Source organism: Sinocyclocheilus rhinocerous, unplaced genomic scaffold (genome assembly GCF_001515625.1).
Source record: "Sinocyclocheilus rhinocerous isolate Xijiao unplaced genomic scaffold, SAMN03320098_v1.1 scaffold1350, whole genome shotgun sequence".
Lineage (NCBI taxonomy): Eukaryota > Metazoa > Chordata > Actinopteri > Cypriniformes > Cyprinidae > Sinocyclocheilus > Sinocyclocheilus rhinocerous.
Genome location: NW_015652333.1, coordinates 600,474 through 617,149, shown reverse-complemented (window position 1 = coordinate 617,149; position 16,676 = coordinate 600,474). Strand labels below are relative to the sequence as shown.

The following is a 16,676-nucleotide window of genomic DNA, read 5'->3' as shown; positions in this document are numbered from 1 at the left end:
GGGTTGAGTGGACGAGGATGGACCCAGTCATAAATTTAGCTTCTGTGAGCCCGAGTGAGGGAATACACAGACAAAGAGGCATAAAGGAGGTGACGCTGGCACACTTGTGGGAAGAAGCCAGCATGCTAAAGTAATGGCAGGTATGCCGGGCCCAATACACAAACACCTAATTGACACCAATGTCTCAATCATCACACTGTCAGCACAACAAATGCTCAGTCTGACCTGACCCTGACAGACATCTTATCAGCCCAATCAAACAGACCAAATGAGACTAAAAACCTCTCACCACAGGCAACAAAGAGGTTGGGCTTTATACGTTTTGCATGCCAAACTACATGCTGTCTTCTCTATTGTGTGGGGAGAAGGCTTTGTGAAGAGATCAGCATGCCTTCAAGACATTAGCTGAGCCACACTCTGTGAGACAAAAGGCTTAGGTAATTCTCTTTTTTTCTCACATGGGTGACTTGGGCTCTCCTCTCTTGCTAAAGTCTGACTCCATTTAATGAACGCTGCAAAGAGCGATGACAAGAAGGGCCTGGGGGAGGGGGCCGCCACACCGCTGCGAAGATAGAAATCAGGCCCTACAGGTGGAGCTGGGTTCTCTATCAACACCGCCATTGTTCCCCTCTCCAACCGCCGCACGGCAAAGAGCCACAACCTGCCCCGATCTTGCTGACATCATTGCATACGAAGAGGGGAAGGCGGTCAAAACCTGATATACACATACGTTCTTGCTTGTTTGGTTTGGTTATGCTGAAAATGACTGTTGTGACACAGTCTTAACCATTAACCCTAGAGGCTTCTGCGCATTCTTAGACACTGTGTCAGGCTGAGCAACACCCTGCTTGAGTTTGCCAAGTCCACACAGAGCCTAGAGGAAGAAGCGGCGTGAAATGAATGGAAAGGTGCATTGTAATATATACTAGTCAACATTTGAAGTGGATCAAAACCATTCATCAAAGTTGTCCTAAAACCAAAACCAAAATGCGTTCTTGTCTAAGCCTTGCAGATGAATAATTTTTGATGCCGCTTCATTTAGCAATACGCAATCTTTTTGTATACTTTCACATGACGGAAGACTGACAGATGTGTTGAAGCCATTGAATTGGGCCTGAAAATAGATGGACAGGAGGCTGTTGATGGCTCAAAAGGATGCAAGACCCTTTATTGTATTGTTGTTATTCCCAGAGAGACCTCCTTTGATAGGGTTTTTTTCCACTCTCTTGTACCCCATCAATCTTTTTCCAATTACATGTCTTGTCTCCCCCAAATCTGTCACAATTGTTGCCTTGGAAACTGGTAGCGTCCAGCGCCATTATAGTTTGGTCCACTGTTCGATTTGTGTTGATGTGGCAACATTCCCCCAGACGAGCGATCCTGAGAAAAAATCCTGGTGCGATCAGGTTAGGAAGCACTTGAATCAGATGTAATCAGTACTATAACACAACTGCGCTGGCTTAGAATGAAAATGTTTGATAAAAATATCCGATAGCAGAAAAACATTGCCTTCGATTCACCTCCATAATAACTGTCGTGGTTGGCATGTGGGGTGCTGTGCTTAAAAAAAACCGATGTCTCTGCCCTCAAGGACATTTCCGTACTCTGGGAGCCCAGGGTGCTTTGAAAAGCACCAGAAGTGACAAGACTCCCTCTTCCAGACTGTCATGCATATACATATACACATACACACAGAGACTTACACACTCACACAGAGGACTCGCAGAATGTCATTAGACGCCTGGTATCCTGTGTGGTGAGCTGTCAGCTTGTCATCTTTCAGTCGGTGCACTCGACTGGACAGCAGCGAGCATGCTGGGATGTGACAGCCAGTAAAATGGAGTCCTGTCATTACTTCTCCCCACACCTGCTGTTCTGGTTCCCTAAGAGGCAGCAGACAAATAAACATATAAACAAACAATCTAAAAAACATTCCCAGTGTTTAGAGCCAAAAATGAAAAACATGCCCTTGTATAAATAAATGGACAAGATGTCAAGTTTCAGTTTGGTTGAAAAATGTAATCTTTTACTTAATTCTGTCATTCTCGGGTTGCAATGTTAACATGACACCTAACGAAGTGCATGTCAGCAGAGTTAGACAAGATACAAATATCAGCAAGTTGTCAGTGGCCCTCAGGCCATCGTTGTGTGCATGAAGTCAAGAGAATTGCAATAAATGTTGTGGGCAGCATTAGTATCATCTGCACTCTTGATGGTCTTTGTCTTGCAGATCTCATAGGACATTTTTAAAAACAATCAAGTAAAATGATATCAAAATGAACAATAAAACATATAATTGGCCTGGAGCTGCTAAGAGGTGGGAGATGACAACAGCCGGCTGCAGGAGTCACTGTATTTACAGGGCATGCGGTGAAGTTTCTTAAGTGTGTCGATCAAAAGAGAACAATCATTTGCAATCGATTTTTTTTCTATTGTCACATTAAATGTCTTTACTGTCACTTTTGATTAATTTAATGCGTCCTTGCTGAATGAATTAATTAAAAAGAAATCATTATAAAAAATTTTATTAAATGTTTTTTTATCCATGTGTTGAATTTAAAATGCCATTTTTCTAATGTTTTAATGTGTGAATGGAGTCCTAAGCTCATTACAGTTACAGTTTTTTTTGCCTATACCTACGAAAAAAAATTCCGCAGGGTGCAATACATGAAAGAAATACACGTTTCTGATATCTACATGAGTTATGACAAGTAGCCTACATCAATTTCTAATCATAATTAGATGAATCTTGACAGCACCAATCAACTGGCATTATATATTAAAAAGAAATCATTATAAACATTTTTATTAAATGTTTTTTTATCCATGTGTTGAATTTAAAATGCCATTTTTCTAATGTTTTAATGTGTGAATGGAGTCCTAAGCTCATTACAGTTACAGTTTTTTTTGCCTATACCTACGAAAAAAAATTCCGCAGGGTGCAATACATGAAAGAAATACACGTTTCTGATATCTACATGAGTTATGACAAGTACATCAATTTCTAATCATGATTAGATGAATCTTGACAGCACCAATCAACTGACATTATATACTTGGCCACCAGGGTGGGTAGTAGACATCTTTGAAGAGTTACATTATCATAGAAACATTTCAAACTTTTTGTCACACCAAACTCAAACGGCAGCTGGAGAGTTCTCCGCATTTTTACAACGCTTGAAAGGACAAAACATGCATTGCACACATCTTGTACATTCAGAGAATGTAGATTGTATCGTTATGCTGACACGAATAGGTGCCTTTTTAAAAACAAACGTCTCTGCGCTTCTGCTGGCCGTTGAGCCAACGGTAGATGTTTAAACACAAAACACACTGCAGCAGATCATAGATTTAGAGTGCACGAGTTGTAAATAATGAGGAGTTTGTCACAAACAGTCCGTCCTATCAACACCGTGCCTGTCAGTTCAGCGCACACATGCGCATCACCTCGGTGCAGCGCGTCCTCGCGATTGGCTAGAGCGCGTTTGTTATTGGTAGTGACGTGTGTGAAGTGACGACCCTCCCGTTGTGCGGTGCCTCAGTCTGTGCGCTTCTAGAGCCACGGTCCTCACTTCAGTGTTTATTTGGTTGTCATGGCGGAGGGACGTGGAGAACTATTGCCTCAGCCGCCGCTACACCTCTCCTTACCCCCAGCCAGCAAGCGTCCGTGCTTGCGTCCCGCTCCTCGAGGACCGGGTCCGGGGCCTGGCCCGGGATTTCCGAACTCTCGTTTTCGTTGCCCGGAATCTCTACTGGACTGCGCCGCGAAGGCCGTAGCGGAGAAATGGGCCTTCGAGAGGGTGGAGGAGCGCTTCGAGCGGATCCCAGAACCGGTTCAGCGCCGTATCGTGTATTGGTCGTTCCCGAGGAACGAAAGGGAAATATGTATGTATTCGTCATTTCAGTGCCGAGTGGCGGGGGAAGAGGGTCCGGTAGTGGGCTCGAGCTCGTCCGTTGGATCTAGTAACGTTACAGTCCCCGGAGGGATTACGAACACAACAGGCAGCGCAGGGACGGGGGGTACCGGAGATGGACTGCCTTTCCGCCGGGGAATCCGGCTTTTGGAAACCGGTTGTGTGGACAACGTCTTACAAGTCGGTAAGTGCCGCTTTAACCGTCTAGAATAGCCTACGTTGAAAGTTACATCAGAGATATTTGTTTCACTTTTCCAGCGAACGAAGTTTCTTGAGAAAAATGGAAGTGGTCTCGTTTAGTAGCTGTAATGCAGCAGCTTTGTTTCTACATAGCGATTTCTCACTGCCAGTAAGGGAGCGTTTAAACGCCTGCCGTATTGCTAAAGAAACGGAGCGCACGTTTTAAAAATTAAAGGGCTTCTTCCCGTTGGGTATAGGCTTTAATGTGGAATTCCTTGGAATCGGTGGCTGCAATGTTCATATAGCACTTGATAAAACAATTATATGCCTTATAAGTTATAGAAAAGACTAAAGCTGATGCTAAATAGTGTATATTTGAACGAACACAATGAGGTCTGTCGAAACGGAACATTCTTTCCCAGGTCGCGAGGAAGAAAAGACTAACGTGCTGGTCACAATGAATCTCTGTTGTAGCACACAGCGCTGCTATTTTGTTGCTAATATTCCAGTTTAAAGTTTTAGTATTAGCTTTTCTCTACGTATGTGTTGTTGCTGTATCTCTTGATATAATTAAGTCCAGGGTAATCCGCTTGAATCCAAATCCCACATCTTTTGTTTATTTGCTGGTTAGTCAAGACAAAGGACTCGTATTTGCCGTAGTAAAACGACTGATAAAACATGTATCTAGACTTCATCTAGCCCTCTGTTGTTTTATTTCGAAGACCCTTCGTTGATATAAGCGTTAAAATGAGTAAAAAAAATGTACTATTCGGCTAATTGTGTCGTTGGGTTGTCCTCGTAGAGGCTACAGCACAATAGCTCAATGCCCCCTCACATCGGGCTAGTTCTTCTGTATTCGCCGAATAGCAAGTTTTTTTGGTGTGTAAAGATGTTTTTCTAAACCATAGAAAACTGTCACAGCAATTTCAAGCTTCATTTAAATGTGCTAAATCAAAAAAATTGTCAAAACAACTCGAGAAGGCTTTGGTATTTAGAGCACGAAGGCAGTTTCAATGGCTGCCCAAATGTGTATACATTTTCCTCCCCCACTCGCTCCACTTCAGTAAACATACTGGCAAAATACTATCGTGAAAGAAAGGGAAAAGTGATTTTTAAAAATAAGCACAGACCTTTGTATGCTTCCAAAGCACAAAATTATAAATGAAGTGCTTGTTTGAAGTCGTAAAATTGCACCTCACTTGTAAGGCTCAATATGACATTTATAATGTTTAAGGCTTGAGGCTTTAGTTAAGATCAACAAAACCTTTCACAATATTAAATATTTAGGCTATATAGGATATACTAACAGTATAAAGCAAAAAAAAAAAATCTGTCTTTTAGTAGACCCACCACAGTTTTCCTATAATTTAAGCTTTCTTTTCTTGAAATAGCAGTTACAGGAAGCCCCAAATCTCCAATAATTGTAGGTGTTATGAGAGTAGTGAAAGTATACATATAACTAATTCAATAAAGAAGCCATGATTCATTTATTCTCACAACGATCCACTGTGTCCCTTTAAAAGGCCAGTGTTAGTGGAAACGTGATAACCTAGCTGTAATGAAATAACATGGGCACTTATTTAGCAACCTTGAAAAGCTCCCTTCAAGAGTCAGTGTAGCCCCTTTTTCAAGTTAAACAAATCTAGTTAGTTATTTTGTGTTTTTAAAGTTACCGTATATTCAAGAATATTCTTGGCAGAATTGACTTGGCAGTTGTCACGGCTATTGTAATTTAAAGGCCTTCGTCTCAGTTTTGTTATTCTGCATACATTATTTTGATAGTGTCACGTGAAGTAGTTCTAGTTTATATTTTTAACTCTGATGATAATGAGCAGATGACAAAAATGCACAGCGTTTCAGCTTGGATTGAGTTTTTAAACATTAACCTTTTAAGTGTGAATAAGCACAGTCTTTTGGATTGTAAAAGTAACAATGGACAGAATAGATCCTTCAGGCATCTGACAGTAAGGGGACGTCACCAGTTGATAAAGCAAGTGTAATTGCATTCTGTTTTGCTCTGCGTGTGTAGATTGTGTTCTTTGGTTTTGATGGGTACAGAAACTGCATCTAAATAGGGGAGTTCATTACTTGTGTCGTTAACCATGAGCTGTCTCAAAAATGTGCAGTGTGTGTGTTTTTTTCTTCTTCTCACCAATACAACTGCAAGATCCACCCGTGCATGCTTCAATATACTCTTTTTGTCTCCATTTTTGTTGTAGCTTTGACTCATCAATGCCACAGTTTCCTTTAGACCTGTTTAAAACCCTCAAAGACACAGCAACGGTGTAAACCGCTTTTAACGTTTATTCAGCATGTTCTCCAAAATGCAAGCTTGCAAAGATTCATACACAGACACTTACTCATAGTAAGCCAGGCTTACTCCGAAGTTTGCCAGAAAGTTCACAACATAATTTGTTCTCTTTCCGAAAGCCATAGCCATAGTGAAGCACCAAAGCCTGAGGATGCGGTAGATGTTAAATTAATCGTTAGCCCATGAATGGTTAGATTTTCTGCCCCAAATATTAAGGGATGGACAGCTTGTTACAGGAAACCGATTTGATAAGAATAATTAATTCTTGTTTGTGTAATTCAGCCACCCCACCCGACCCACAGTCTCTAGGTGCGTTCGACTTCATGCGGCGCCGCGCAAACCGATCACGGCTACTCGTTGACTGCCATCTGTAGCGGTGCTTCAAGTCGAACGCACCTTATGTCTTATAAAGTCCTTAGAGAGGAGGTTCTAGCTTTGAGTCAGGCTTGAGGATCATTGGGTCATGCTTTGTTACCCAGCTGTAGAAAACTCCCCCCATTCACAGAAAGGTGGGGGTTTGTCGTTGTGTGTGTTTGGGTTTGAGAGTATAGCTGAGCTGTGATGTGAAGCCTTTAGAAAGCCTTCTTCTGTGTTTAGGAGGCAGAAGTTCGGTGGGATTATGGCTGGAAGAGCCACTGAGAGGTTGTTTAGTCCCCTTAGTGCCTCTGTAAAACCTAGGCAAGCATTGAATTGAGTTATAACTCTTCAGCCAAATGACTCAGGCTAAGTTTACACGACAACGATGTAGTCAAAAACTGAAAAGTTTTTCCCTTGTGTTTTTTAAAAAGTTTCACGTATACATGACAACGTTTTCAAAATGATTCGCGTTTACACATATCCGCGAAAATGGCCAAAAACGCTATATTACGCATGCCAGGCTAGTAGTTGACGCTGTCACCTTGTTAGTAAACAGTACCTGTTGCCGTGTGTATATGATGCGTCTCCGCTGTTGTTTGTAATATTGGTGAAGTGAATCCACACTTTGCTGAAGAAGCGTTAGCAAACTCTTAAACGGCAACAACAGTACCATGTACTCCGCCATTGTTGTGTGTATGTTTGTTCGCGCTTGCCTTTAAAATCGACACGTACTGCGCGTGTCTACATACCTAACACGTACTATGCACGCGCATGACATCACCGTTTTCAAAGATTCCCGTTTTGGGTGTTTACACGGAAACAACAATGGTGGCGTTTTCAAAAACTTGCACTTTGAAACCCATTTTCAAAAATATTCGTTTTCAGTCCCCAAAACGACGTTGTCGTGTAAACGAACAGGCAAAACGCATAAAAAGTTTCCCGTTTTTGGCTGAAAACGCCCCTCAGAAGGCTTCAGGTTGTTTTGGAGACTTAACCCAACCAGCTCCTTTTGCCACAGGAAATAGGTCTTTCTCAGTCCTTTGGTTTTAATACACATAAATATTCAGTATTATAGAAAGTTATTATGGAAGATAGATTGAAGCCAGTTTGTTTGAGTTTGGAGGATGGCGGCCATTAAGCATTAGGCCTGTGGCTGCTCTGTGATGTCACTAGGCCTGTTTTTAGCTCTTTGTCTCCTTTGAGTGTTGCCATCATTTTGGGCTTTGTAATCGGGACACATCTCATTCAGCACCATACAAGTTCAACAAGGGACCGCTAATTCTGCTCTATATCTTTCATCAGCCGTACAGACAATATTTAATCAAGGTAATTAATTCCATGCCGGCAAGTCTCAAAGAAAATCACTTAAACAAATCTCCTTTTCACACTTATTAGCACTCTTAGTTTTGAAGGACATGGCCATTAAACACCCCCCCTTGTCTTTATCAAAGGAGGGAAATTAATTTGGAAATAGGGGAGAGGGTGGTTAGCCGCCTTGTCAGCTAATCAGTGGCGACTGGAGCAAGGTGAAAAACAACTCGCCGCATTCCAGGACAAAAGACCTGTCAGAGGCTTTGATCAGGTCCTTGTTTCCGAACGCTAAGCTCAGACTTGATAAAAAAAAGTGACGCATTCCCACATACGTTTAGTTTTTTGAAAGTACGTCCATAGAAAAGCCTGTATATCACTATGCTATATGTGTTTTTCACACAGTGTGACGAGTGTTTTTATTCCCTCAGTGGATCTGGCACCCGCCCAGGCTCGAAAAATCAATTGCGACCTTGCCCTCTTTGCATTTTGCTGCAGCCTGCCCCATACCCTCTGATTTTAGTGTATCAGCGATGCACTCTTCAGACACGGCCCTGTCTGCTTCACAGCTGTGTTTGGGGCAATTGGTTTAGTTCAGTATCTCTGCTCCTGCAAAATGGAGCTCTGATTTTGAGCCAGGGGCAAGGTTCCTGTCCATATCCTACCCACGTGCAGCTGGGCTTGCAGCGAGCTCGTCTCCCTGCTGCGGCTTATCTGCGTTTTATTGGAACTCGGTGAGTTGCATGCACACGCGCATTCACTCATTATGCATTATTGCCCCTCACAATCCTAGTTTAAAAGTGCTGGCTGTTAAAGGTCCCTTATGATAGAAGCTTTACCTCTTTGATCTCTGCACACAGGCGGCTGATTATTTTGTCGATATTTCATCATGAAGTAGTTGCTTTAATGGAACTTTTATGCTTTTATGCACTGGGAGGAGCATAATATGGCTGACGAGCCCTTAAAGCTCTGATTTACACAAGATACACATGTTTCAAAGCTTTTGGAACTGCTGTAAACTTTTTTTTTTTACTTTATCGCTGGGAGGGACATGCCCCTTTTCTCTCTTTTTTTTCCTCCCTCCTGCCTGCTTCTCTGTTTGGGTGTCATTGTCAGAGATAGAGGCTGCTGAGAGTTGCTCCTCTTTAAAGAAGAGGCCTCCAGACATGCCTAATAGGGCCTCATTTGGCTGTAATTGCCTAACAAATGTAAGAGAATTCCAGAGGAAACAAAAAGAGAGAAAGGAGAAGGCAAATCAGCCAAGCGAGAACAGAGGAAGGGGGAAAAATTGGTTTGGAGGTGAGATTGCGCAGAGGAAATGGAATCATATACTATGACATGCTATGTTTAGGCAGGCAGAAAATAGAGGACGGCCCCAACCTTCAATTTGTAAAGACGTGGAGGAAAATCCTTACATCTGGGGCTGTAACACTAAACGCAGAGTGCAGGAAACTCGAGCAGCACTCAGGCAGCTACCCTCCCCCATAGAAGGCCTTTCATCCAGCTGAGATTTTGTGTGCGGGGAGTTTTTGTGGCTAGTTCACATGGAAACTTAATTTTCGCAGTCTGGACGAGAGAGGAAGGATAATGTGTATTGGAGATGAGATCAAATATCCTGCCAGAGGGTGAAAGAAAGAGGCCCTATTTTATTGAAAATACTATATTGAAGATTTTTTGTGATTACCACACTGTAAGGTCAGTGCATTACTCAAAAGTAAACTCTAGGATATTGTATCCTAATCTCTCTGGACTTTAAGTTGTTTCATGACTCAAGGCTTTGACCTCTCTTTGACTTACAAAGTACAGTGACTTTGCATATCTTGTGGAAAACATGACTCTTGTTCTTGCGTTTCCCCAGCATATCACCTCTGAAACATCCTGCCTCCCCCTCAAGTACCCGAAGTGAATAGTGCACGGCTGATACAAACAGTTAACAGTGAGAAAGAAAGCACAACATGCGAGGATGCACATCAGAGAGACGGAGAGCTGGGTTTCACACGAACATCTTCCACTTTAAGATCACCTCAAGAGTGTTTAGCACGATATGAGCTCCGTCATGTGATCAGGGTGGAAGAAATGGGCATGTTTGTGCAGTTGCAGATGGCCGCGCTCTCTATTATGTTTGATTAGCATCAAGTATTTCCATCCCCATTCTCTCTGTCAATCATTACTCGCATATGAGAGGCAGAAAAATGATTTGGCTACTGAATAATAAAAGGACTATTCATTAGCCAGTCTTACATTTGTATGCCCATCTTGCGGACAGGACCACCTCTTTTTTTAACATTAAAAATATATTCTTGATGAAATATTGATAGCTCCTTTTTTCAAAGCAGGGTTTGCAGGAAGGCGTCACATGCTGATCTTAGTGCCCTGCTAGGTGCACACAATATAAATATCAATGGCTTTCCATCTCCCCCTCTCCCTGCCTACTGGCTTCTTTTTCAATATAGCGTAATGACAGGCCTCTGTTTCCCTGCAGTGGCTGTGCTGATATGGCCCATTAGGCACCGGTTTCTCGCAGGCAGCTGAGTGAACAGATGACTGCAGGAAAATGGTTGGAGGAGAGAGGGGGAAACGACAGAACTAAAAGGCAAATATGAAAGGCAGAGTAAATAACCAACCTGTCATCCCCTGCTCCCCACCTCCTCAGCCGCCCTCCTCTGGAGGGTGAGAGAGACATGTGAAAGAGCGAGAGAGAAAAAGAGAAGCACCTCATTAGTCTTCCAGCCCTCCCTGACTCTGGGACTGACAGTGAACACGTCAGTGCAGCAGCAGACATGCAAACATACAGAGAGGGGGCTACCCTGTCCCCTCCCATCCGCTCGTACTCCAAACATGATTAATGTGCACAACAGCCGTGGGGCTATACGCCTGGACTGCTCCTCCCCACGCTCCACGCTCTTGAGAGCCCCAGCTCTCGACATCCTCCCTGGGATGCCTGCACCCTAGTTCCCTGCCAAACTCGCAGACGCAGTCTGGAAATGTAATTCACCATGTCCTCCACAACCAGTGCTGTGGGACCCAGAAGTTTGACTTCTGCACCGTTCAGCAGAAATAACAGTTCAGGTAATTGGTTTTAGTCTCTCGTAACCCCCAATAGTAAGCTACAGCGCTGGTGCAAGGATCAATTGATTCACTCGGGGCTCCTTACATATTGAACATAGGCGAATCGGGCTCCATAGTGTGTGGCCAACCTGCGGTTTCAAGGTCATATTCGAACACCTGACTTTGCCGAGGCCCAACGCAGAAGTCATGTGCTGGAAAGAAAACAATGCGATGAATAGACATGGCTCTAGTATAGGCAGAGGGGGGAGAATATGTGCTCTTCAATGGGGGATTGTGATACTTGTCATGGGTGTAACAGGATCAGCGCGCCCTCCACCCTAGATATAATTTCGTCTCAGAAGGAAGGAACACTAAGCACTTTTTGTGCTGTGGCAGCAGAATACGGCAGGCGGCGTCAGAAAGTGTAAATCAGCGTTGAAAGCGCACTGCCTTATCTACTGGATAAAACCAGCCTGCAACAATGGCATTAAAGCACAACTTATGAAAGCCGCAATTAAACACTATCTGATCTGATACTGTTCGAAAGACATCTTTTTTTCTTCGACTTCTTTCTGTATAATGAACGCCCTCCACTTTGGTTGAAAGACACGGAACCGTCAGTATGATTGGGAAGTAGTCCTGATAGAACCGAACAGAAACTTTGTGCAGCCTAGCAAAGGATCGAATGCAATCTGTGGATAATGCAGGCTTGTGCCAGTGTTACTTTAGTATTAGTTAGGCTACTATTACAGTTTTCATTAATATTTTTAATTTGCTTTTATTTTTAATTTTTTTTTATTTCATTTTTGTTTAATTTTAAGTAATTTTGTTATTGCTTTTGTCATTTTTATTAGTTTTTATATTACTTAGTAGGTTTAATAAATTTTTATTTTTCAGTTTTAGTTCATTAGTTTTTTTTTTCCCAGTTAGTTATTTTAGTTTTTTAATTTAAAGGTGCAGTGTGTAAATTTTAGCGGCATCTAGTGGTGAGGTTGTGAATTGCAACCAATGGCTCAGTCCCCCGCTCAGGTTTTGATTATCATGTCTATCGCACTGAAATCATGCGTTTTAAAGCCATAACAGTTTAAACTTCTGATATACGGTGATATACAGCTGGAATAGAAATTGCATGTTTATATTAGATCGTGTATTAAAGGTGCAGTGTGTCAATTTTAGCGGCATCTAGTGGTGAGGTTGCGAATTGCAACCAACGGCTCAGTCCCCCGTTCACCCCTGCCTTTAGAGAAGCTACGGTGGCCGACACAGGTAAAGATGTCGTCGTCTGAGACAGCAGAGAGAGCAATGAGATTTCTTTACAAAGGTAAATTAAGGAATTATATTTACTTAATTATTTAATAAATCAATGTTATTGCGAATATTAATGTACTTGTTCATCATTGTGTCAGTGTTTTATTCGCAAGAACAACAAAGTGACGAAACGCGCTGTGTAGAGCAGTTTGTCCGTTTAGGGCTACTGTAGAAACATGGTGGCGACTTCCATGTAAGGGGACCCGCGGATCTACATGTATATATCTACATACACCTCTTTATACACCTCTGAAAACATAGTTATTTATATTATATATTGCATTTCTGTCAATAGATCGATGTAAATATTACACATTGCACCTTTAAACCAAATGAAAATTAGCAATGGCAACTAACTGATTTAAGTTTTCTTCTCTTTTTTTTTCGGCACCACATTTATTCTAAGCACTGTTCTGTAGCATTTAAGCACTAAATGATATAATGACGCTAATACTGGTGGCTCTTTTATTTGTGAGTCGTTTGTTTGCTCTCACCTTCCCTCATGTTGACTTCAGATATTGACATTGAGCCGGTGGCGCAGCATTACCTTCTTTATAAAACTATTACCATTCTAAAGATATTACAGAGTAATGGATTTGTCTTGCTGTATTTTGAGCTAGCCAATCTGGGCTTGTATTGAAGCACCCGGTGCACAATTTGTTTTCATCAGCAGTAAATGGTGGATCATTGTGGCCGTGACGGGAAAGCACAAAGACCAACTAATGAAAGGCAATGGCTGTGGCCCCGGTCTCATCACCACTCACTGCGCTCATGGATGAAAACAGGTGTCCTCTTGGGGCTGGGGTTTTCATTTAAAGAGGGATTTTAGAGGAATATTCATGACAGCTATCCTTCATCGGGTGGGTGAAGGGAGGAAAAGAAGAAGAAGAAGTGGGGGTAAGAGAGAAAACGTCAGTGGGGTAAATCAACCAGTGATTGAAGAGGCCTGTCTGGGATAATTCAGTTTGATTGGAGTTTTGGTCTCTCATTACCATTCCAGTTTCAACAGGGAGACGCCCCTCAGTCCCCACTCCACCATGCTCATCTCTTTCTGAGGATAACAATGCCCTAGTGCAGGCGCTGAAATGAACAGGAGGCCTGGAGTACGTGGTTCAGCATTACTATTCTGCAGTGCACAACGTTGAGTCCACTTATAACACCTTGGGCTTGTTTATTTTGTCACAGATTGGAAACTTGTACTCTTGTTGTGATGAAAAGAATCAGTTATTAGAGGCTATTTTCATGGTTGTCATAGTGTCTGGGGTCCAGAAAGTCTTGGGCAGAAATACAGACATTCAAAACCCTGTGTTTTAGCCAATACACCATTACAATGAATCCTAGCACTATAAGGATAGGTGTTGACTTCTATTGCATTGTAAAGAAACCTGGTTTCAATATGCTGCCTAAACAGGAAGTCTAGCTCATAATGCTTGTTCATGTACAGGCAACTATTTCCTCTGTGGCATCCTTGTGGCTTGAGACCACATCATCTTCACCTGTGTCATAGTTTCATACAAGCAGGCCTCTTTTCGTTCCATGTACCCAGTATAAAGGTTAGGATTATGTTCCGCCGTGAACACTTTATAGAGACCCCATTTCGCACCTGGCATGTCAGTAGTCACCATTTGCAATGTCTTACCTGTCATGAAGCTTGCATTGTCCTCTCAGATGGCGAAGCTAATTCTGCAGTCCTCGGTAAACTGAGGAGGTTAGCGCTACACTTGATTACAAAAGCTAAGGCTAAAGGCTAAACAGCCATTGGACCATGTCAACAGGATCCTTCAATTGTCCAATCCCACATTCCACCCCTAGACACTCAGTTTTAATCAATAAAAAGTCTACCAATGCAGATCTTGTATTGTTGTCATAAAAGGTTGATTTAGCTTAGCTTGTAGCCCCTTTTGTAAAGTACTAAAATACCTTTATGGTTACATCACTTACCCAGGATGCTGCGGGCCTTGACTACTGTCAAATTAAAACCAGCTTGAGTCGAAATGGTGATCCCTCATTCTATTCCTTATCCCTTTTATGTAGTTCCTGCTTTATTTCACTGTGTTTCAGCATGGCTGGAGTTGAAGGGGTTTCCCTCCTCTCCCTCGGGTGCCACAGTCTCTCAGAGTTCAGCCCGATTCGAATAGTGTGTGCATGTGTCATAAACACACCCTGGCTTTGAAGTCAATAGATCACCACAATGGACGGCTGCCTTTCAATTCCCCCAGTTGTAAACCTAGACGCCTCTTTGTGCATCACACTGTCTTTTGGTTGAACTTCAAAGCGTGCAGTTTGCTTCAGTCATGGAATAATGTATTCCAATGTGATGTCCAGATGAAAGTGATGCAGATCCATGTGTGCACCTGCATATAGATGTCGTTCTCTAATACAGTATGCTTTATTTTAACCCCGGAACTGAAGAGCACTTCTCAGGTTATTTCTAGTAGGCCAAGTCGTAAAATCTGTAGCACAAAGGCGCCTAAACACTAGAGTTTACACTCTGTCAGAGAATATGTATTCCCGCTTGATTTCAGACTTGCCCTGCTCTTTCCATTTCCTCAAAATATGTCTTTTGCATTCTAGGGATGCACTATGTATTTGTACCATATTGGTCATTGGCCAACATTAAGAGATTTTGTCAGTATATTGCATGCTCATTTCTTTCCCATTTTTTACATTTAGATCTGTATTACCTTTGTCATCATCTAAACCACTTGTGTAATCATTTCACACTGTTAAATGTAATATTTACCTCATCTTAAAGTGAATATCCATTTTTCATATTGTACAGTATAATGTATAATGCCTAAATTCACTTGTAGCTAGGGTTGGGTATCGTAAGAAATTTTCTGATTCCGATTCCCGGTTCCATTTACATTAACTATTATAATTTTTTCTTCACTATTTTACCTTCATTGAATGTAGTGTTGCTGTAAAGGCCGGTACACACCAAGCCGACGGTCGGCCGTTGGCCATAGCTGCTGATATAGACAGTTAATTCCTCTCACGCATGCGCAGAACGCATGTGTTAGTTTGCCGTCGGCTGTAGTCTGTGCGGTGTGTTCAAGCGCAGCTTTTTGGTCCGACGCTGCCGACAACACTGTCGGCTTTCGTCGCCGGTAGTTCTTTGAAGTCGGCTTGGTGTGGTTACTTAAGGTAGTGAGTAATGTTGAGTAATGCTATTCCATCAATCACATGTGCTTCAAAGTTGGTTTTTTACACTATCAACAACATTTTGCTTTTCAAGCAGGAATAAGCTGGTTGGCCAAATAGTCCCTTGAGGGCCAAGCACTTGTTCATTTCCCTAAATTAATGAAATATTAACTGTTATACTTATAACCATGAATACACACTCGATAAAGCCCCTATTCTACAAATAATAATGCAGTCAGGAGATGGTGTGATGCAATGAGTGGTTTCCACATTTTTAAACATTTAAAATGCATGAAAATAAATATTTTCCATCACTTTGTTTATCACTCTTGAAATGACCTGTACACTAAATAATCTAACCCTCATACTTACATAACAATAGCAGTCTTTTTATTTAGTGGTCCAAGTTGAAGTCCGTATGTATATTAATGACAATATGGGACAAATATAATGTAATTTATTGGCAGCAGGAGCTGTGCAGACAAAACAACGTGCACAGTTATCAAAGACGCGATGCGTGTACAGTCGTGGAAAACGATGTGTTCGGCAGTTAAAGAGGCAGGGCGGCGTTTCTGTTACTTGGTTTGTGACATCCTTTACGGGAAACGCCGGCGCAAGGCTGCTCACAGCACTTGGTCACCCGTCGCACCAGAACCGTTTTCGGAATCAAAACGTATAAATTGCTCACGGTTCCGGTTCTTTAAAAAAAAACGGAACCGGTTCTGAATAAGAACCGGTTCTCTGTTCCCAACCCTACTTGTAGCATTTAAAATGGTTATAATTTAAAATGGTTATAGCATTAAAAATCGTTATAATCACTGAAGCTGTATACACAGAGTCCGGAATTCAGTCAGAGAATGCGCACGCACTCAACAAAACTGATGAGTTTCAGCGATGACTCATCTGAATGCCTCTGATTGACCTTTGCATTCCTAAGCTCAACAGGATTGTGTGTGATTGGTTAAAATGCGCAACACTGTAAAAACGTACAACGTACAACACTGTAAATTACGGTACAACATGAGCAGATCTTAATTTAATGCCTCAATCGACACTGTCTATTCATTTTCACTTTGTTAGCAACAGACGTAATAGATTTAATTTGT

The 16,676-nt window shown here is 42.1% G+C and overlaps 1 protein-coding gene across 1 annotated transcript in view; it reads left to right on the top strand.

Annotated features, from left to right (window-relative positions):
- Nucleotides 1-3,489: 3,489 nt before the first annotated feature.
- The window catches only part of LOC107714849 (zinc finger SWIM domain-containing protein 5-like), a 48,319-nt gene continuing 35,132 nt past the window's right edge, over nucleotides 3,490-16,676 (top strand). The window contains exon 1 of the mRNA XM_016520828.1: nucleotides 3,490-4,098. Coding sequence (XP_016376314.1) covers nucleotides 3,594-4,098 — 505 coding nt within the window. The 5' untranslated portion in view covers nucleotides 3,490-3,593. The remainder of the gene's footprint in view (nucleotides 4,099-16,676) is intronic.